This window comes from Homarus americanus, unplaced genomic scaffold, assembly GCF_018991925.1.
Source record: "Homarus americanus isolate GMGI-L3 unplaced genomic scaffold, GMGI_Hamer_2.0 scaffold51216, whole genome shotgun sequence".
Taxonomy (NCBI): domain Eukaryota; kingdom Metazoa; phylum Arthropoda; class Malacostraca; order Decapoda; family Nephropidae; genus Homarus; species Homarus americanus.
The window spans coordinates 378,752-403,024 of NW_024721271.1; the positions used below are offsets into that span (position 1 = coordinate 378,752).

The following is a 24,273-nucleotide window of genomic DNA, read 5'->3' on the forward strand; positions in this document are numbered from 1 at the left end:
TTGTCACAAAATTTGTCATATTTACTAATGCTACAACTGTCAGGTCTCTGCATTTCTCACTTCTTCTAGATCAGAGTTCATGATTCTGACTTGAATGAACCGCTGTGACCACCCTCTTTCTACTCAGTGCCACCAGTAAGCAACACCTCCTCCGCGCCAGCCGTGCGGCTGCCACTCCCGCCAGCGACCTTGGCGTCCCTCAAGCCGCGTGCCCTCACTCTACTTTTACTTTTATCCTCTTCGCCACTGATCGGCTTGTTAGCCGCTTGGGCGATCGGTCACGCCTCTCTTCATTTATATTCTTCACCAAGAGATCGGCTCGCTAGCCGCTCGGGCGATCGGTCACGTCTCTGTCACGCACTGTTGGCAAATACTGGGCATGCACCGGCTCCTGAATGTACCTGAACCCGCTCCTGTGTTGGTCAAGTCTTCTCTTGAAAGAGCTCACACTCGGTGTCCTCACAACACTCTCTGGTAGATTGTTCCAAGAGTTTACAACCCTCACTCCGAAAAAGTTTGCCCTCACGGTTTTCTGGACTTGCGGCTTCTTCAATCTTGAGCTGTGACCCCTTGTGGGGCGAGCGTCCGCCAGCTCCAAGTAAGGACACTCAACTGAGTAGTGCCCCCTGAGATGCTTATAAACCTCAACTAGGTCCCCCCTTGCCCGTCTGTAGTATAAGCTAGGCAAGTTCAGGCGCTCCAATCTCTCAGGGTAGCTGAGGTGCCGAAGTGCAGGCACCAGTTTGGTGGCCCTCCTTTGAACATTTTCAACCAACTGACAGTCCCGAGCATATCTCGGGGACCAGATGGGGTGACAGTACTCCAGATGGGGAAGCACTTCACTCTTGAAGATCGTCACGAGGGACGGACCGTCTAGATATCTGAACGACCTTCTTATAAGACCCAATAATTTATTTGCCTGATTTACCTTCTTCTCACAATGGCCCGAGAACTTCAGCTCATTGTCAACATACACACCTCGGTCCTTCTCACACACAGTCTCAACTAGTACATTTTCTTCATCCCGTTGGGACATATGGTACGCCTCCTTACCGTTGGCACGCCCCAGGTGCATCCTCTTACACTTCGTGACATTGAATCTCAGCAGCCATTCCTTCGACCATTCCTGGAGCCCACAGAGGTCCTTCTGCAGCTCTTCACAGTCCGCTTGGTTCTTAATTTCCCGAAATAACTTGCCATCATCGGCAAACATTTGTATGGAGGAGTGTACAACGTCAGGCATATCATTTATGAAACAAACAAACAACAGCGGGCCCAATACACTACCCTGCGGTACCCCACTTGTTACAGGTACAGATGACGATTTCGTGCCATTAATCACCACACATTGCTTGCGGTCATGTAGAAAGTCTTCTATCCACGCTAGGACATTTCCCCGAATTCCGTACCCTTCCAGTTTGATTTTCAGCCTTTCGTGGGGTACACTGTCGAAAGCCTTGGCAAAATCTAGGTAAATATTGTCGATATTACCACCCCGTTCTAGAATATGGGTCCAAATATCCAATACCTTGAGCAATTGTGTCAAGCAAGAGCGCCCCGGCATAAAACCGTGTTGGCAATCTTTTACAAGGTTGTTTCGTAGTAGATGTTCCATCGCGGCATCTCTGATAATACTCTCAAGTACTTTACATATTATGCTGGTCAGGCTCACCGGTCTATAGTTGTTCGTGGAGTGACTATCGCCCTTCTTGAAGATAGGACTCACATAAGCCACTTTCCATTCACTGGGGACCATTTGTTCATCCAGGCATTTACAAAACAGAATCTTCAGGGGCTCTGTAAGCTCGTTGCACAGCTCTCTTAGCACTCTAGGATGCACCATGTCAGGTCCAGGACTCTTATGGACCTTTAGCCTGGACAGTTTATTTCTAATACCCTCTTCTGTGAACACAATGTGGGTCAGTGCTGTGTCGAACCGTCTGTCCTCAAACGCAGGAAGGTTAGTTGCACCCTCACCACCCTCACCACCCAGCTCTCTCTACTCAGCGCTTGTAACCATGCTACCTACCCAGTAACAAGCTGCATTGTACATCCAATATAATATGTATACTGTACAGTGAGCACATTGTGAGTTTCCTTTCTCCATCCCATCCTGAGTGTGAACAAATATCACATACCCCCACGCTCAGTATTTTAGCTGGATTTATTAAGAAAATGGCCCCTTTGCATTATATAATACAAAAGAAGCCAGAAATCATCGATTGAACCTACGGTACTGTTTTTTTCATCTTAAAAAAAAATATCCGGTTCGGCAGGATATGGAGCACATCCCTATGATAGTAAATGCACATGTACAGTACAGGAAATCTTTCCTACTCAGGGTTGAGTCGAGAAATTCAGTAGGGGGTTACTAAACTTGTAACGATCCTATAATGTTCGTGTATTACTATGCTTCAACAACTGAGTCCTTCAAAAACGTAGCTAGGTCCATAAATCACAAGTACGCTAGTCATCAACAAGTAAAATTTAAGAAAAATTTATCTATAACGAGTAACCCAAGAATGCATTTAAACGCAATAATTAAATATTTTTGCATTAAAGGACGTTGCATTGCTTGAAATCAGTCAGAAAAATGCAAGGTTAGTATTTATGGATGTTGTATATCCGCACTGTGTACACACTGAGTCAATGTTCATTTTATGATGATAGAATGGGATCCGCTATGCCTTTTAGCTAAAGAAATGTGCAACTGGTGTTAATATCAATAATCAAGTACTGTATTTTGTATTACATTTGATTTTATATTTCACTTTACTTGGGAAAACAATAAATATTTAGTTTAATGGGTTTAAAAAGTGTAAAATTTGCTTCAAGGAAATAATAATATTTGTCTGTTCAAATTCCCAATTCTGGCGCTGTAATAACAAGTCCTCCATGATGTGAGATAAGTTACCATGTGATAATTTTATATATATTTTTAGTTCTCTTAATACAATATTTGATAAAAAAAATGCCATATCAATAAGAGAATAATTTATTAATGTATAGATATTTATTTAATATAATTAGTAAATGTATCTTCTCGTTTACAAAATAAAGAAATATAGAGTCCCTTTGGTAATACCTCGTCAGTTGCCCATCAGTTCCTTGGAGTAAACATGGCCAACACGTAAGGCAGCCTTTTACCTCCACGTTTATTTACTTTCAGAGTACTCCTAGACACCCTATTGTGGTCTGGTGTGGTGTGGTGACCCATGAGATAATAGATAACTTACAGGTATTCAGTTAAACCCTGTGAGATGTGTGGTTTAGTAGGTTAGGCATCACATATTCACAGTTTTGCTTACATCGTCATAATCTTTGTTTGAGTTTTGTGAGTAATATTTATGTCCTGGTGTACTTTAAGTGAAATGGATAAATATTGGGTAGTATCAGCTCGCATCTAAACAGTTAGGAGTAGAATTAGATCATAGATGTGTAATTGTGAAGGAAAGAGAAATTGTGGAAAATTTGAAGGTTGGTGGATTGTGTTGTAGTTCAGACAAAGATGGTGCAAGCTGTGGAGAGGAAGGTCTTCTCTTTGTATTCTTTTTTTATAGGATTAATATGTTTGGGTAGTAATTTAGGTCATTTTTTAGGACATCACAACCACCAGAAAACGTTTATGGATTTCCCTTAGTTTTTACTTGTTTTGGTGATAGTATGTGGTTTAGGAGTAATAACTTTATATTTCTCCTTTAGTATTTTTTTTTCCTATACAGTATCTTCGATCATAAATCACTTGTTAGTGGGCAGGACATGAAAGAAGGAAATAATGAGGTAAAAACATGTATAAACCTGATACAACAGCATTTTCAAGCCTCTATGACTTCTATACTCGAAGAATAAATTTTTCATCGTTAAACATGGAGCCACGGGTCTAATGGCCATCTGATATTATAGTGGTTCGCTTTCCTTGTACTGCGTCTTCCATCTTTCCTCGCAAGCTACATGGGGGTCACTTAGTTAGGAGGTTAGGTCAGGTTTTGACAGTTTGGTGCTACTGTAGCGTGCTGTTTGCAAGATATTTAGGTTAGGTTAGACTTAAGATATCTTTGTAGACCGCACACTATAGTATCACCAACAGTTCTCTGTATTCGTTATTAGTATTTGCTGTGTTTTTCCCCACAATTTTCCTCTTCCTTCATGGCCTGTCCATTAACAAATGATTCATGATCGAAGGGTGGTCAAATATAAAAAAGTCGAAAATGATGATTCAAGTAAATGCCGCCTCTTTTAGAATACTTAATATAATGATAAGAACATATTGTGAAAAAAAATTAGAAATATCCGTGAACTTTTTCTGGTGGTAGTGGTGTTCTCATACACTATCCTTCATTAATATGTTTGGGGAGTAGTTTATGGAAGGGTCGTGTCGGCAACCTTCACAAAGAGATGCAACTACGCAATTCGAATTCCAGAGCTTGCACATTCTCACAAATACCACGTGACATCCAAACTTCCACTAATTGGTTGAGTAAGAAGTAATCAATGTATTTTCTGTGAATTTGTACAGTACTGTGCAGTATTATGTTCAAGTGAAATAGAAAAATTAAAATAACTTGAAAAAAAATTCTGGCGCAAACACTATACATTACTACGTGGTTTTTTCCTTGTCTTCTTATATAGTTGCATGGCAATTATATATATTATTTATTATATACATAAACGACATAGATATTGGCATAGACAGCAACATAAGTAAATTTGCTGATGACACTAAAATAGGATGTGTAATTAAATATGACGAGGACTCCACAAAACTACAGGAAGATCTAAAAAAAAATTTGAATGGTCGGAAAAATGGCAGATGAAATTCAGTGTTGAAAGATAACCCTGTTGAGAGGTAGAACATATGTATTGTACACATCTTTTAATTATATTTCACATGTTCCGCACAGTATGTATTTATTTTATGTTGTCTTTTTTTATTTTTAAGTGTTTTTGTACAATAAAAAAGTTTCTTTCGTGAGGTAGGAATAACATGAAATTGTTTGAGGAGAACTTTATCAACAAAAATTATCAGTTTGTGAATAGTACTGTACAGTACTGTTTGGAGTTAATGAGGGATCAATTTATGCAGAGCTATATCCAAAATAATTTTACAAAATACAAGGGCCCCCCAAATTCGCGGGAGTTAGGTTCTCAAAGTGGCCGCGAATAACATTTGCGGACTGGTAGTGGGGGGGGGGGTACATTTTTACTTGTGTTCAAAGAAATTTATATTCCCTTTATGTGTTTGCCCTTAGGACAATTGTTTCTTTTACCTGTATTGTATATGTGTGTGTGTGTAGACACACACATACAAATAAATAATAATTGGAAAATACTTTCACAAATAATCAGAAACAAATTTATTAAAAATGTGACAGCCAACCCTGAAGTCCTTGCTCTATTAATAAAGTAATAAAGCACGGATTTCAGGGTAAACTCACATTTTTAATAAATTTGTGAGAGGATTTTCCAATTATTATTTATTTGTATGTGTTTTGTGTGTGTGTGTGTTTACACACACACACACACACACACACACATATTTACAATACAGGTAAAGGAAATTACTGTCTCTAGAATGAATGGCTCCCTGTCCCAGCTGCGAAAATGCCAGCAACTTTTAAAACTACCCACAGACATTCTTGGGTACATTCAGGGTGATATCTTTGAAATAAGGATCCGCGAACTTGGGGGGGGGGCTGTATTTTCATTGTACTGTATCAGTATTTCCAGAATTTGAATTAAAATTATAAAGATTATTTGTTATAACAAGAAAATAATGAGGAAAATACTCTTTTTCAGAGGAAGATTCAATGAAGTGTCCTGCCCATATCACCCAGAGGCTCATCTCATTGAAGATTATAGAGCAGGAGACCAGATATGTTCAGAGTGTGGATTGGTTGTTGGGGACAGGTGAGATTCTTCATGAGCAGTGTTGTACAGTAGAACCATGGTAATCCACATTGCTTGAGACTGAAGGGCTTTTGGATTACAGTACAGTACAGGTGCTCCTCTACGTTCAACTTACAAATTTTCAAAGATACAAACATCATCACTGTGGGGGGTTACCTACCAGAACAGGTGTTTAATGTGGATGAGACTGGATTATTTTGAAGAAAATTCCAGATAGAAAAAACATTATCCAAGAGGAGAAGAAGAGTGAGTCAGGTTTTAAGGCTGTATTAAAGGGTATAGCTGTACTAAATAACCATAACCTTTTCATTTTTTACAATATGTTTGGTATCTACAAGAGTAAAGTTGGACTTATAAACAATCCTCAGGAACGTAACTCGTTCATAAGTAGAGGAGCACCTGTACTGAATATTTCATTGTGTTTAGAGAATACTGTACTTATTTCAGAGTAAAATTGCATTGTGTCACTCTTATTTTATGCTTTTGTTTGTACAGTACAGTGATCCCTTGGTTAACGAAATTTTGGTTAACGAATTACCTTCCATAAGAATCTTCAACTCGATTAACAAACAAAAATTCGGTTAACGAAATCCTTACGAAATCGTGTCAACATGTTTTAACCTGCTCACCAGCTGGAGTATTAGTCCGCCAATACAGTAATCGGTTTCAGGGCTTAAATTCGTTACCATTTGAGTAAATATCAAGAAGGTTGTACTATTCAATAATTTTCAAAGTCTTATATTAAAATCTTTAGTCATTTTAACAATTATTTAACATAATTGAAGTACAGGGAACTAGTTTTTAGCTCGCCAAACAGCCACTTGATTCACCCAGAATGACGTCAGTTTGTGTCTGCTCAGTGGAGGTAGCATCTTGCTTGCGACTCTCTTGAACATAAACTATTTTTACGTTTTTACAGTACAATTATCGGTCATTCTGAAATTTATTTTACATATTGACAATATATAGTGCAGTGCAGTGTTGATTTAAAGAAAATAATCTTGAATTACACCAAGTGAACTTAAAATTTTATGGGTGAAATGGCAGCATGAAGCATGTGGTGACTTCTCTCTCTTCCACCCCCACTGCCTTCTCTTCTCCCTTCTCCTCCACCCTCACTTCTAATTCCCATCATCATCATCAACCAGGAGCCTTCTACATGCACACCTCAAAGTAAGTGTACTTTGCTGCATTTATTTTTACTTTGTATTTAATTTTCGGTGAGCTGGAACCAATTACCCAAAATCCCATTGAAACAATGGTTTCGGTTAACGAACTACCTTCTAGAACGAATTGTGTTCGTTAACCGAGGGACCACTTTAAGGTTGAGCAAGAGGACAGAGCTGTCAGGATTATGTCTAGTTGACAAATATATTTATTGCAATGGTAATTTCTTATCTATTTACATGATAATTTCTAATAAAACTGTTTTGATGGTACAATAAAAGCAGGTACTGTAAATGTAGTAGGTATTACAAGTAATATTAATATTTAGACAATAGATATTTTTTAAGAGATGATTTAAAGGAAGGGAGCGTAGTCTTTGCTCGGATGGGTGGGGGTAAGTTGTTCCACACCTTCACACCATGATATTTTATGGAGGTCTGGGACTGAGAGGAGTGCATGGGGGGTGGTCTTAGTAGCTCTGGGTGCCTTAAGTTGTATCTCTGATTATTCCGGAACTGGAAATAATTATTGTCAAGCAAATAATTGATAGATTTGTAAACAAAGAGGGCACAGCAGTAAGTGTTAATATCTTCAAATTTTAAAATTTTCAATTTAGCAAATTTTTCGTTTGTGTGAGTTTTTTTTTTTTCTTTCTTTCTCCCAAGTAGGTCATTGTCCATACAACTCTCTTTTGTTCTGTAACCAGGGATTGTGTTTTTGAAGAGCCATAGGCCCCCCATAGTGTGTGACAGTGTATCAGGTGTTGGTAAACAAGATCATGATAGATTTCTTTCATTGCTGTGAGAGTGAGTGACTCTCGAGTGTGATACACGATCCCGCACTGTTTATTGACCTTACTGTGAATGGCTTGTATGTGGTTTCTCTAGTTAAGTTTCTCATTAACAATAACTCTGAGGAATTTAGTATTTTGTTTGCATTTGAGGACTGTATTACCAAGGTACAGGGGGCCCTGTTGTCTCGGTAGGGTTGTCAAAATTCTTCTTCTGTTGTGTCATATTGTCCAACAAATTTTGCAGATACTTTTTGTAGCGAGTGATCATAAAAATCCATAAATATACATCAATGGGAAATTTTTTCAAGATCAGACAAAGACTCCCCAAGGTTGGGTGGTATCACTGACTTCGCAATATAAATTTGTCACAGAATTTTCTGATCTTAAATTGTATATTTCTTGCTTACATCTTTGGCTTTAGTGACTCTTCTTCTACATAACACTATTTCAGTCCATTCTTATCCATCATTGTAGACTTGGAACAAGTTCCCCTTGTGTAGTCTTCTTTCACTATAAAGTATAGGTCTACTGTATCTAAAGATCACCAACTATGGCATTTTAGTTCGCAAGATCACTTCTCAATTTTGTAATTGAGTCTGACATACATAGTGAAAAGTTTCAAATATAAGAATATTAATTTTGGTGTTTCATATTTCAGAGTGATTGATGTAGGGTCAGAATGGCGTACATTCAGCAATGAGAAGGCCAACAATGATCCATCTCGAGTTGGTGGACCAGAAAATCCACTTCTCAATGGTTCTGATCTATCAACTATCATAGGTCCAGGAACTGGTAGTGCATCATTTGATGGTTTTGGAGGCTCCAAATATCAGAATCGAAGATCGGTAAGTTCATTTGATTGAGGATATTTTCTGAATTACTATACTGTACTTATAAAGACCAGAGCCAGGTAAGATCAGTACTGGAGTAATAACAATTGTATCCTCAGACTAACTCCCTACATATAATGTCAACCAATCGTCTGTGTTCACAGGCATTACTTTGAAGTACTCCAAAAACAATAATTATCAACCTCTGCTGTGTCTTTGATGACATTGGTGGACTATTTGTGTAGCCATCAGTTCAAACCAAAGCAAGGTGGTGTAGTGGCTAAAAGGAAGCTTAGTAGCTATGGGATGGACGGGAAATTAGAAATTACATGTTGTAAGAAAAGTGTTAAGCATGTCTCAGTGAACCACTTTCGCTGAAATGAGTGTGCGAGTGCATGGTCAGGTAGCCCTGCTGTGTGGTTAGTGGTTAGGTAGCTTGCACCGCATCAGCACACTGACCCCAAACGACATGAAGTACCTTCAATAAGTTATAAAATTAAATAATTTAATAAAATAATGTGAAATCAAATGTTTCTAAGGTATGTATATATATATATATATATATATATATATATATATATATATATATATATATATATATATATATATATATATATATATATATATATATATATATATATATATATATATATATATATAATGTATGTGTGTGTTAAAAGATATAAAAAACTTTGGGTGTCACTTTCAATGTGATGGTCCCGATAGATCTTATTCCTATTAATTCTTACGGGAATTAATTCCCCTTTATAAGTGGCTTTTCTGGTCCATATTAACCACTTATAATGAGGACCCCCTGTATTTCCATGGGTTGAAGTTCATGTACTTGTGTGTGTTTTGGAAGGGGGGAATTAGCTGGGTGGGAGAGAGTGGTGAGTTGGTCCTGTTGCAGAGGCTGAAACATAATCAGAATATGTGTATGTGAAATTTTCAATACATTGTTGGAGTTTTATTACATTTTTCATGAACATATGGTTACTTTCACACTGTGTGGGAATATGTTTGCCTGGGCCTAACTGTAATATGAAACAGTTAATTTGGGGAATGTAGGCATAAGAGGGATATCTCAATAGGTGACCCAGTATGTAAATGATGCTGTATGATGGTAAGTCTGCTGGAGCCTCCCTACTAAATAGTGATATGGTGGAGTTGCAATAATTTGGGGGAAATAGTGTAATCAGTTTGGAACCAGAGGTCAAAAAATAGTGATACACTGTTCCAAAACTGCTTTAAGAAACACCAAGCCTCATACATAATACTGTACATGAAAAAATAAAGTAACAGATATAATACAAAAATAGTTCTACGTTACATAAACAGCTTTTCCCCAATATTCCATTAAATCAGTCAGGCACCTGGTTGGCTGTGACCACACTATGTAAACAATGTATCAGGAATTTAATACCATACAATAACTCATCTGGTGTCGAGTGGGATTTTTTCTAGAAAATTGGTTACCTTACGATATGTTTTATTAACCCAGCACCAAATGAACCTAAATAATATGGTAATTATGATGAAATTGTTTAATGTTGTACTTGGGAGGGGGGGGGGGCCTCAGTCCACTGCCATACCTTCCACTTCCCACACATTATTAAATTTCTACTTTTAAGTTTTCTTATTTTATAATTTTATATTTGAATTTCCTTATCTCTAAGTCAAATTAGACCATTTAAATGATATTCCCACAACTTTTATGGATTCTTATTTAAATAAACACTGCAGCAGTGGATGGCCATGAATTGTGAATACTGTATATGACTGCAAAATATAAAGAGATGGTAACAGAGGTACCTATAAATTATTGTGACTCCACTGTATATATTATTTTATAAATGATTTAATTACAAAACTTCAGTCACCCATTTTCATGATCTTTCTTTCTTTTTCAGATGAGTAGTTCAGACAGAGCCCTCATCAATGCCTTCCGAGAAATTAGTAATATGGCAGATAAGATCAATTTGCCGAAGACCATTGTTGAGAGAGCAAATGTTTTATTCAAACAAGTAAGTAAAAAATTACCCAAGTAGATGTAAGTAATGAGGCTGGCCTCCTGTTATGTGGTCGCTGTGTTGTAGGATTATATTAGACAAAGGCATTAAATTTTAATAATTTTACCCCATAATATCTGGTTGGAGTGTATGAAAATTTGTTTTTAGATTTTTTTTAAGTTAAGCCCAAGCTTAGGTTACCATGGAAGGTAATAAAGATGAGAAACGTAACTTATGACACAACACAGATGCTGAGAAGGTAAGTTATGTGTTGAGAGTACTGTAGTGTGAGATCCACTTTTAGCCCAGGTCCCTTATGTAGCATCAAAGGTAAGTTGTGTTTGATAAGCCACTTTGAAATTAAAAAGAATCTGAGATTGTGCATAAAAGGCTGACCAGTTAGAAAATTTAGTGTTAATTTCTGAAGTCTCTGACTTAAAATTGTTGATGAACACATTGACTTGTGGAAAATGTACTGGTTGATGAAATTTTTGTATATAAGAAATATTTGGATCTTTGAGTTGGTAATATTTGTTTTGCTAATGTGATTCTTGTAATTTACGCAGTGGATTGGGTGATTTATGTACAGTTAACAATTTATGATTGAGTCTAAATTTCATAAAATAATATTTCTCTCTTGACACAATTGTATCCCTATGGGGTAAGTTACCTATTTTGTCAAAAGCTGAATCTTTGCCTCTTATACTAATATGCATATGCTTCACAACCCATGTTACCCTTGGCTACAGACATGAGAACACACTCAATCCCACCCAGCTCTTAGTGCTATGTATTTTGTCAGCTAGGTGCTGGAGTTTTGGACTCTTATCTCCGAGTAGGTTATTCGGGCGAGGAGAGAGCGGGGTTGCTCTAAATGAATGTGGTTATATTTGCAGTAATTAAAGTACTATAGAGATGTCAGGGTCAGCTGAGTGGCTCTTGTTAAGTGCGCTACCTCCCCATAATGTTCATCTTAAAGGACACCTTTGTGAATGTGTGGTGTTTACACTGTACTGTACTGCATTCTACTCTTTATATAATGTTCATTCTCATCCATTGCTTTATATGTTTAATGTTATTTGTCTTAATATACTGTACATAATAATTAGTGAAAAGAGAAGTAGAGTAGTATGTAGTGGATATACCCTGAATGTGTTCTCCAAAACCGTGAATTTGTTTGTGACTTCAACAGTAAATATTCTTTACTTTTTCCTCATATCTTGAAAGTTAACATTTTCAAGCATTTACCGCTTATTAAATTCATCATTAAAGTGAGCCAGAACTGGGTATCCTTAACAGTTATATATGGATTGTTTGCGATATATAAATCTTAATGGAACATTATGTGTGAGCCAATGAACTACAAGGGACTGGGTTTTAGCCTAGTACTGTCAGCCCCCCCCCCCCCCAAAAACTATAGATCAGAAATTTTTTAATGGTAATTCCATTGTACCATTTTTATGAACTTTAGTACTTCTTGTATTTTATAATCATTTTTAGATATGGAAGAGACATGTGTAGTATTGTAACTTATGTGTTATCTTTGGTTGGCTTTTGCATTTTGTATACTGTAGTTTAATTGACACTGAATGGGAACTCTCCTTACCATATAAGTGAGCCTTCAGTCCTGAGAACATATTTTTTGGTGATGGTAAGTAACTGCAGCAGCCAAATTGTGACTTCTGTATATATAATTTTTGTTATTGTTATTACCAGCTGTGTAGTGTTTTCAAACTGTCAATTATGTGATTATTATTGCTCTGGTTTTCACTTTCTAGAACTACTGAGGACCTTATTTTACATAATAGTTGAGAGCATAGGGACAAAATTTTGTGGTTCAAGGTTTACAGTATACAGTTATTTAACTTGCGTGTCTCTCTTAGGTTCACGATGGTAAAAACCTAAAGGGGCGTAGTAATGATGCCATTGCTTCGGCATCTTTATATATTGCTTGTCGACAGGAGGGTGTACCAAGAACTTTCAAGGTAAGTAGTCACGTTTGAGTAAAAGTTTTGTCTTATGCCTTTCTTAACACTCGTGCACCATGATGTGAATACATGTCAATAATAATCTTGCCCAATTGGCAATGACTCGTATTTGAGTCACTTAAGAGAAGAAAAAATAATAATAAAATGAGTAATTCTGATTGATGTGTAGGCCTCTTTTTCCGTGGTACAGTATATTTCACAAAACCTAGCTCAGTATTTTTCATCAGTATGTATGTTCATCCCCTTCAACCTGCAGTGTCCCACACCTCATGAATTTTACTTGATAGTATTGGCTAGAATACTGTATAATTACATTGTTGGCAATTTATTGTAAATTAGAAAAATTTATTTTAAAAGTTTTTATATTTTGAGAGGAGATGCCTTCACCTAAGTATCACAGCTACTCAGCAAATATTTTACTAAGACAAAGTGTCTTCAGTCTCACACATTCACCTGTTAAGATGAGAAGATATCAAACATTTTTCCAAATACAGTATACTGTATATCAAATTTTGTCAAATACATACTAAATAATTTGTGTAGATAGAGTTCTTTAAAAATACAGTTCTCTGTTCATTATGTACAATATCTTCTTTACAGTGAATTTATATTTTTCATTAGTTGCTTACAGTGTATGGCAAAAAAAAATGGAATTACTGCACCATACAGTATGTGCTGCTGCAACACAGGCTTTTTGTGCACTTCTCACACATCATGTTTTAGACCTGTTTATTTTGTATCAACCAAACTTAACCAAATCTACCCCAATGACCTCAGGACTAAGAAATTTTTAGTTATGCCTTATTTTTTGAAGTGTCCACTCTTTCTACATTATTTAGACTAGAGACAAGGGTAAACATAATCTATAAAGGAAAACGGCAGAGAAAACTGCCTTCTAAATGTTGGGAGAAAAAAGGGTGGATGTGGATACTAGTGTTTCATATTGCAAACCTATCTGTAAATGTCATTTGTGTTTGTGATTTGTTTTAGTTTCACATGTTGTGAACCTGATAAAGATGTAGAGAATTACCGAGTTGTGACAGGATGGACACAAGGTAAATAAGCACAATGGTGTATATATTCCATTAACCACATTTTAGTTATTTATAATTAGTGATGAAACACTAATATATGACCTCCAGTTAATATTTATCTAAATTTCAGGAGATTTGTGCTGTGAGTAAGATCAGTAAGAAAGAAATCGGTCGTTGTTTCAAACTCATCTTGAAGGCACTTGAAACACAAGTAGATCTCATTACTACTGGTGACTTCATGTCAAGGTTTTGCTCAAACCTTGGACTACCTACCTCAGCACAAAAGGCAGCAACACACATTGCACGAAAGGCAGTTGATCTGGACATTGTTCCAGGAAGGTCGCCGATCTCAGTTGCTGCAGCGGCGATATACATGGCTTCACAAGTATGTACTGTATTGCAGTTAAATAGAAGAAAACTTTGTGCCCCCCTCGTCACAGTATTGTGTGTTTCTCAGTGCTGCTTGAAGTACATGTCTTGAGGGGGGGGTGTTACTCATTTGTTGCTCTATTTGTTTGTTTTCCCTCTTTCTTACTTTCTTTACCAGGTGATATTTCAGGCACTTTTTTTTGTAGAGGGCTCAGACAGGAACACAAAGGGTTACCAAATGTTTTTAATTTTCTAAACTCATTCCTTGAGCCAGAATCTTCGATCCCTGACTTGACGCCACCTATGAGGTTAAACATACAGTATTTTATTTGGATGATTTTTTTTTTTTTTTTTTACTTTCATTTACTGTATTTTGTCATTCTGTTTCTTCTTTTCTTTTAATTTAGTGATTTTAGATGTATATAAGGACTTTGGCTATGATATAGGGGAATTTTAAACATTGTTCTGTAAGTACTGTATGCACATAGCATTCGTTTCGACATGTACATTTTATACTTAAGAACGTCCTCAGGAACGGAACCCGTTTGTAACCCAGGGACCTCCTGTAATGGTGTTTCTAACTGAATTAGAACTGATTTCATAGACACTGGTATAAACATTTCTTATGTTTTTTCATAGAATTGAGTTCCCCATCATTATATCATGTCCCAAAATATTTTTTATAGAATTTATTTAGGATTATTGGTACAAAGTTCATCTTTTGAACATAATTAGAACAGATGCTGTGGATAAAAGTTTGTACACTTTTCGATAGTTGTAAATATTTTTGCTCGTGCCCACAGCCTCGTGTAATGGGAGAGTGATAAGAGAATCGAAGGAAGTAGAAGTATTTCATAATTATGTTGTACATTATTACTGCACTATAATATGCCTGTTGCTAAAAAAATTGAAGCACATAGTACATGTAAATAATAAGGTACTGTACTTATTATTTTTCACTTATCATGAGGCTAGTGAGAAGGCAGGTGAGGCAGGAAGTGATTGTACAACGCTCTCAATGTATGCCATTGAAGATTGGAGCAAATGTTATGTTTTCACTAATAATTTTATTTACTGTAAACTACAGTATTTACATTTCTTAGACACTTCACTTAAGTGCTCCTCAGCAACCTCCCCACTGCCTCCTCAAAGACAGCTCCTGAATTACTCTCCTGTGCCACAACAGTGGCAGCCTCTGCTTACACGAACTTTCCTCTGTACTAACTGAAAATTTTTGGTCGTGTTTTTCTGGGTTAGGGATACATGTGTTCAGTGCTGGTTTTCAAGGGGATCCGGATTAAGCGAGTCCGGCTTAGAGGGAGTTAACTATATAGTACAGTACTTGACGTGACAGTAGTGTTCCATAAATAAATACCGCTCTGTGTCTGTCTGACTGCAGTTATGCCTCTGTAACAATAACCTCCATGCCAGATGCAAAGTTTAGATATGGAAACATTCACTGATGCCCGGAAAGATTCCGTCAATGTGTGATTATTTCTGGGATCAGAGAATTTGTCTTGGTACCTGGAAACGTTCTGCACCAATTGTTCCGGCTAATGAGGAGATTACAGTACTGTATAATGTACAGAATATACAAATTCTCTGACGTATTAACTATGGACACTCAATGTTTTGTTTACAAAGTGCTTTGCTGACATTAGGTCAGGTTAATAAGGTGACAATGGCATGATATGTACCTGGCTTCTAGTTAAAGATGATATGTGTGTGGTGTTTCTATATAAAAGCAAGAGTACAGTAACAATTTATATAAACACAATAACTAAATTGTGCTACAGTAGCACCTAAGTCAGATATTGTTAGCAGTTATAAGGTATTATGCATCTTCAGTTGAATAACCACAATATTTTTTTCTTAATAGGCATCAGAGGACAAGCGTACACAGAAGGAAATAGGCGACATTGCAGGTGTTGCAGATGTCACAATTAGGCAGTCCTACAAGCTGATGTATCCCCATGCAAAAGAACTTTTCCCTGAGGACTTCAAATTTTGTACCCCAATTGAGATGTTGCCACAATTATAGGATTCTGTATCCACTGTACCCTCGTTACTTCCGATTGTTATAAAGCGGGTGTCGTCTTAATTCTTTTTTTTTTTATGAATTAAACGATTTGAATTCCAAGTGAATCTGAAATATCCAAGTGGTTCCGAAGTCGCTTTGGCTGCCACACAAAATATTCTATTTATAATTACTGTGCAAACAAATATTTTTTATATGTAAAAAAAAAAATATATATTTATAAAGTAGTTAATACACTAATATATAAATGTAACACTTACATTGGGTGGTGAGCTAATAATATTCCGAAAGTAAAAATTCACATTGGAGAAATAAAAGGCAAAATCTTGGAAATGGTATACTAGGACCCTCTTCAGCCAACTAACAGAACAAAGCAAGGGAGAATGACATAGAACATGTTGAGGTAGGGTCTGGGGTCCACTGACCTGATCCTGAATACTGTCATCAAGAAGATTATTCCTAATCCTCACCCTGCTTCAACTTGGGAGACAAGTCGTGTGACCAGTAATTATAAATAAAATATTTTATGAGAAAGTTTGTTGGTTGGATTAATGAGGAATAATCTTCGGAATAATCCGAAAAAGGTGCAAAACTGAGAGAAAACTGGGAATAATTGAATACGAAAACTCGGCCATTGCTGAACAATGCCAAAATATTCCTAACTCGGTTGATGCTGATTTTTCAGTAAAATGAGTGACTCGGAGCCCCTTTTTTGTCGAATTAACGAGGGTATAGTGTATGCATAAGATGTATTTGGTAGATTCCACTTTTTTATAGTGGGTTCTGATATGTGAAATTTATTTTTATTTTTTATGCTATACTGTAGTTAGTTCTGTTTTGTAAAGGTTTTTCAAAAGACCAATTAAAGACATTACCATCTGCCATAAAAATTTTAAGAATGCAAGAACTCCTTTGGGTAGATAGGTTTTCTTTTTTTTGTAATTTGAAAGTATAAATGAACCTCTTGAATGATTTTCCTGTAATACTTATGTAAAACATGTCACATTCTTGTACTTTTGCTACTTTTTTTAATATAAACATTATTGTAATTGTACATTACCTGTATTTGTAATACCGTATTTGGAAGAAGATATTGATAGGTATTTATGTAACGTATTGAAAGTTAATCTTTGTGATTGTACTGTACTATCAGTTTGTGGCTCATTGTGAGATTAATGGAAGTACCTTCAGATTATGATGATTTTGGATGGTATTGAATTTCAGACGTCTGCTGTGTTTTTTGTTTCTGCGAAGAATCAGTCAATTTATGGAGGGTCAGTATTCTTGTGCCTTGTTTTCTCTTATTGTTGTTATCCTTATTAACATTATACATCATCTGAATGAAAAAAAATATGGAATTGTACAATTTGCTGCTTCAAATTCTTATATTGTATTGTACAAAGCACCATTTTGAATCAGGAAAGTCCCACAAACTTAGATGTACAGTACAGTACCATGTACTAATTGAAGCTGGCTGACCTGATTCTCTTGGCCAGTTTTTACTCAACTTTTGAAAACTTAAGGTTACAAATAGAAGCCATTACTTTTGGTTAAAGTCATGGTTGTATGCAATGATTAAGCCTCCTGTTTTTTAATCTACTGGTGTATTAAACATTTACAGAGGGGAGTTTTGAAGTTGTAATTGCTTATGTGGCAGTGTGTAATAAAAATTCATGTAGGACAAGTGTATTAATTCTAGAGTTAATTGTTTAATTATTTGTTTTGTATTCAGATCTCACAAAGCTGTGTGTCATGAACAGATTTCAGTGATGGTGCTGCACTGAAAGAAAGCCCAGTTGATATACAGTATTCATATCTGTTCTTGAAGCACATTAATTGCCATAGAGGTCCCTTTTACCTGGTATAGTTTATAAATCCACAATTAGTACCTGTATAAAAACTAACATGACGAACTAATTACTTAAAAGAAGTTATATAATCATTGAGTACTGTACTGTATAAGAAACTTTAAATTCTTTTCTCCTTGCCTCCCAAATTATTTAATTTCAGTGTACCTTAAAAGGACATACCAGGTATTAGTCAAATTACTTTTGTTATTGAATTAGTCTTCATAAGAAATGTAACTAAATTTGGTGATCCAAAGACTTAAGAGTCATAGTTGCCAATTATTTGTCTTTGTAAAACCTGTCATTCCCTTCCATTTAACTATATAAAAATGATTGAGTTACAAAATGTGTAAGTTTTTAAGCTGGTTGTGTATGCAGGTGTCTTTACTGTAATACATGTTTTTGTTTTTCAAATTTAGACTAGTTTAGATTTTTTTTTAACATTTTTTTTTGGGGGGGTTTACATCATTAAACATAATTACAAGCCATCCTTGATCACAAATTAGTAAACTTATTCTAAGGAAGTTTGCTTTTTTGTTTGACTATATTTTTGTGTGGAGAACTAGCTTTGCTTAGTTGGGGTTACTTTCAGGAATGAATTAATGATGACCTCTTGATATTTCTGATTTGGTTATAAGGTTGTGGATTACCTGCATGTATAACCCCTTAAGTCTTTAGTTTGTTTTTAGGGATTAGGAAATGTAATTGTTCTTGTATTGTGTTCATTATATACAAAGTAAATTAAGGTATAAATGGTTTTCAGATTTGAATCCCAACAGTATAGAAGTTGTGTTTATGTTGAAGCACATATTGTGTCACTACATGGGCTTTTACAGTGAAAAACAGTTTCTGGCAACCAGCTTTAAACTATAGCACTGATTTCAGTTGTACTGTATCATATATGATTTATATAATACCCAGGGTGTTTTCCTCATTGCATATAAAGGATAATTATTTTAAAATTCTGTGTAGCAATTCTGTAAAAAAAAAAAAAAAAGAAGTACAGGTTGTACCTCTCTAGTCCGGCAACCTCGGGACCTGACCGGTGCCGGACCATGGAAATTCACCCTTTTCCTGGATAGATAGTGACTTGTGCTTATGCCTGGAAGCACTAGCACCACTTTCTCTGCGTCATGGTCTCTTTGAAGACATATTGAAGGGTTAAATGTCGTATAGTAGCTTCTCAAATTTCGCGAGTTTTTAATTCTTAACGTATTTTATTGGAACACACAAAAAAATAAATAAATAAAAATTTTGACGGCGGAAACTTGAATTTCGACGGGTTTGAACGGCCCGCCAACGTGCAGACGACGTGCATAATCGTGTAAACAGCGTCATTTCTCTTATGTACAAAAGATTCATTATTGTTTATTACTGAATGTCTTTTTTATTGAATTAATGTTTGTGTGCAAAATGAGCAATACAATTCATTAATAATACGTAGAAAATTAAAACACATGAGGAAATGACACAGCATTGTTTTCGTTGATTACAAAACCAGTGACTGACTGGTTCTACATATAAAACTGAAGAAAATAAGACCTTGGTTGTAGCTGTAGTAAAATTAATATGGTTGTTTTAAGTAATGTTATTTAATGTTAATAAATGGAACAATAGAAGTAGCTAACGATAATGGTAAAGAAAAAGAGAGATCGCATATGTAAGTGCGCATGCGCACACGTGAAAACATATCGTCATTACTTTACATAAGAATATGAAAGCAACACTTATTTACTGTTCATATATATTTTAATTAATGTTTCTGAATTTGTTTTTATTGAATTAATGTACGTGTGTGCAAAATTAACAATACAATTTATTAATAATACGTGGAATATTAGAGGAGACGAGACCGCTGCCGGCATTGTTTATGTTAAAGCTTACGAAACCAGTGACTGATTGGTTCTACATATAAAACTGAAGAAAATAAGACCCTGAGTTTAGCTGTAGTAAAATTAATGTAAAAAATGAATATGGTTGCTTGAAGTACCTGTAATGTTATTTAATGTTAATAAATGGAACAATATAAGTAGCTAACCATTAATGGTAAAAAAAAAAGTGAGACTGCTCGTATGTAAGTGCGCACATGTGAAAATATATCGTCATTACTCTACATAAGAATATGAAAGCAACACTTATTTACTGCTCATATATATTGAAGGGTTAAATGTTGTACTCTGTATAGACAAGCAGAGAGAGAGAGAGCAGCCGAACTGCCGGATGTAAACAAACCTTAATTTCCCGCGGCTTTTTTTTTTTTAAGGGGATTAGCCCACCCGGGCATAGGTCACTGACCCACATTGGGGCCTGAGGGGCAAAAATTTAATACTCCTGTAATAATAATAATAATAATAATAATAATAAAAAAGATAAAAAAAAAAAAAAAGCTGCCTATCTACCTATTGGACAAATTAAAATCGTTCCGGATCACAGAATGCCGGACTAGAGAGGTACAACCTGTATTAGTTAAAATATCTTGCAAACACTCTTGCCATAAAATTTTTTTACCCTGTATTCTATGTCTCGGTATGTTCTCATCTGAAGTAAATTACTACTGAATGCTTCATTGATAAGATCAGGAAGTCATTGCACAAGTCAGCGAGTCATTAATGTATGGCAATGTTGTAAATTACTTTTAGTTATTGTTTTTGATTAAATGTGGGAGAAACACAATTTATGTGTGGAATGGGAATAGGAAAGTTTCTTAGAGAGTTTTTCAGTAATTTACTTATATTTTGTATTTTGGTGTGTTTACTATGGAAGGTTTGATCACAGGAAAATAGAATACAGTATTTAGAAAACTTAAATTAGGATGGTCCATTCCAGTCTAAGAGAATGATTTAAGAATGTATTTCAGATCCACTAAAGATGAATCCAAGGTTTATTTTTCTAATTAAAAAGATAAACTAAAAAAAAAAAAACAATCAAGCATCCCAATTTTATTGAAGTATTAATTTGGTATTTCTGCATTTTGTCCGTCATTTTTTACTCGATCCAGGCTTTAATTCACTTATTCCATCCTTGATATTTTGAAATCTGTTTGTTTGTCAAAATATCTTAGAAATTTGAATATCTGAGCCTTTCATATTTTAAGGCAAAATTATGTTACATATTTTGAAGTCGATGATGAGCATTATGGACTTGTAGCCTTTACCTGATAACTTTGATATGTTCAGTATTAGTTAAATGTACCTTGGCTCATTGAGTTACTTGTTAAAATAATTTATTTTAATTAGGGAAGTAACTCCTTTTTATCTGTTTTCTGATGATTATATTTTAGCAGTAGAGTGTATGCTTATAGTGAGATTTAGAAATTTATTCACTAGCATCAACAAAGGAAGATGTATAAAATTAGAAATTTGCTGCCTTTATTATGTAATTTTGTAGCCAAATAAAAGTTAAAATATGCTGTATTTTTTCATTGGTGTGAAAGTCAAGACAATATACAAGGAAAGAGTATTTGTGATACTGTACCCGGTAATTTTATTTCAGGTACATACTGTCTTGCATATGTTACAGGTGGCTACATAAGCACCCTGCAAAATATGTAACGAATGTCACCCTGTACTGTGTATTGCTCACACACACTACTACTACTAACTATATATATATATATTTTTTTTTAATGGCCTCCATATTCACCTTATAGCCACACCTCCACCATTTCATTACCTTAAAATTAAATATCCTAATACATAAGTAGCTATCCTAGCTGTGTTGAGTTAGTTGAGCTGCAGATCTATGCAGCATTCAGTGACTGTTGCCTCATAGTCAATATCTGCGACCGTTGTCGGCTCTGAGACCGAAGATATCGTTCCATTGAGGCAAAGCAGTACAGACTTGGAGAGAAGGACAATCAACATCTCATACAGACTGCAACATAACTTCTGGGCTGCTGCTTCTGTTCATATGCAGCTAGGATTCCATATATTGTATGCGTTTGTGTTACATTGCCTTGGAAAACGGACACCCACGTTTCCATTTGCAATTGCATAATCTGTCTTACACAGCGGAAACAGGACAGGAAAGATGGCTATGACGCAATTTACAGTATATGAACAGGATGATTTGTTATTAATTATCCTGGTTTTGTGTAAGATCATGCGTGATGCAAAGGGAAAGCGGTCAAGGAAACTTAGATGGAGGGTACATAAAATGCTACTGAATCTGTCCAAATTTGGAGCCTTCAATACTTTGGTAAAAGAGCTAAGCTTGGATGAAGAAAAATTCCAAGAATATTTTCGTCTGAGTAGACAACAATTCTTACATGTTCTTGCCTTGGTTGAGGAGGATTTGGTGAAACACTGCAGGAACACACAAGTCATTTGCCCAAAGATAAATAATAAGTGACAAAATTTGTATTCCAAAGAAGCCTTTTATTGAGACCATGAACCTTCATTTAAGAACGTGTCAAAAATGGATCTAATAAAGTGATACATAGAGATTGATGCATACTTAATTACCTCATTAAATAACACTTGCTAGGTTTCTAAATGTATTATATAAATGCATTACAAAAATAGGTACTTTTGTTGGGATATATATACTGAGTGAACTGATGAAACAGTTGCTAAGTTTCTAAGAACATTGTTGATAAATGCTGTATAAAATTAAATTGTTTGTAGTCACATTTCCCCTTACATATTTGTGATTTTTTTTTAGCTTTGGCAAGAACATCTGATATCTGGATGAGGAGAGCATGTGTATGAAACAGGAACTGGTGACGTCACAGTGTGGTATTCGCCGTATTCCCTTTTCCGTTTCCAAGCGGTTGCGTTTTCAATCGTTACAGGGGCCGATTGAAATGTACTGTAAAAGTTAAACGCTAAGGCTGCCTATAACGCAACCGTGCCAATGGAAACAACCGTGTACATTTCAATATGATCTATTTTGGGCGCTACAGCATGAACGGAATCCTAGCTTTATACAGTACTTTGTTCAACACCAGGAGTCCACAATCCCCTTCCTTTTCTGTTCTGAGTGATGTCTAAATTTTGGGCTAGTGGCCGGTAAGACATTATTCCTTATATTTTTGGGTGAAAATCAAAAGCAGGGAAATCAACATACTGCTGTGAGCAGACATTCGGTGTGTTTACCTATGTGAAGAACATTTACCGTTGTAAGCTTGTGGTGGAAATTTCTCCTACAACTACAACTGCCGTTTGTCGCTGACTAGCCGATCCCTTTTCGGGTTACCCAGCCAATGCCTCGTGGTCTAAGGTCGGCTACTAGCAACGTCTGACAAAACGCAGGTCAGCCATCAAGCCACTTTTATCCTCTTCGCCACTGATCGGCTTGTTAGCCGCTTGGGCTATCGGTCACGTCTCTTTTCATTTATATTCTTCACCAAAGGATCGGCTCGCTAGCCTCCCGGGTGATTGGTCACGTCTCTGTCACACACTGTTGGCAAATACTGGGCATGCACTACCTCTGCTATATAAGCTCTCAACCTCGCTGTGACCTCCCTTCTTCTACCTGAGTCCAGCAGCACGCAACACCTCCGAGCAAGCTCCTCGCCAACCAGCTCTCTCGACTCCACGCTCCCGAACCAGCAAGCTCCTAACCTCGCAGCAGCTTCCCAGCACCAAGCTGCATTGTACATCCAATACAATATATATATACAGAGAGCGCATTGTGAGTTTCCTTTCTCCAACCAATCCTGAGTGTGAACCAACATCTAGTTCACAAGCAGTCACACCACAGAACTTGTGAGCTGTGACACACTTTGAACCAACTTTCTGAAATTGTAAATCACCTCCAGGCTCAACCCTCACATTAGTTTTGGTATTGTTCTGTGTATTTGTATTTGGAATTGAAGCTCTTATTTTCCTTTGCAAAAAGCAAACTTATTTTACCCGATATATATATATATATATATATATATATATATATATATATATATATATATATATATATATATATATATATATATATATATACAGTATATATATATATTTTGGAGGGGGGTTACTGTACTGTGTACTGCAGGATATACTGTACAGTACTACTATTTTATAAAGCATTTTCCCCTGTATGCTTGTATTTAGGGAGTGAATCCGTTATAATACCGTTATTTTGTACTGCTCGAAGACAGTTTCTTATTTCCATATTTTGTTTTGCTAAAAGTTTTTTCCCTAATTTCTTTGCAAAATATTTAACTAGGTTAGTGGCTAGTGCTATTATTTCAATGCTGAAAATGAAAGCTATATTTAGTCTTAAATATCGGTGTTGTTTATAACAACTTTATGACAATAAAGTATAGTTCTGATTTTACTGTACATTCAATTTTGT

The 24,273-nt window shown here is 35.9% G+C and overlaps 1 protein-coding gene across 1 annotated transcript; it reads left to right on the forward strand.

The window, feature by feature from the left end:
• Positions 1-3,100: 3,100 nt before the first annotated feature.
• LOC121861662 (transcription initiation factor IIB-like) lies at positions 3,101-18,982 on the forward strand. The gene is made up of 7 exons (XM_042359557.1): positions 3,101-3,130; positions 5,797-5,907; positions 8,526-8,712; positions 10,608-10,721; positions 12,590-12,691; positions 13,859-14,113; positions 15,977-18,982. Exons 1-7 carry the CDS (start codon positions 3,120-3,122, stop codon positions 16,136-16,138), a joined length of 942 nt encoding a protein of 313 aa, XP_042215491.1. The 5' UTR covers positions 3,101-3,119; the 3' UTR covers positions 16,139-18,982.
• The last annotated feature ends 5,291 nt before the right edge of the window (positions 18,983-24,273 follow it).

Bases quoted from the DNA above. Each gene is read 5' to 3' on its own strand.
- LOC121861662 (XM_042359557.1), top strand. The intron at 10,722-12,589 runs GTAAGTAAAAAA...TGTCTCTCTTAG, and splicing joins CAAATGTTTTATTCAAACAA to GTTCACGATGGTAAAAACCT. The intron at 12,692-13,858 runs GTAAGTAGTCAC...TCTAAATTTCAG, and splicing joins GTGTACCAAGAACTTTCAAG to GAGATTTGTGCTGTGAGTAA.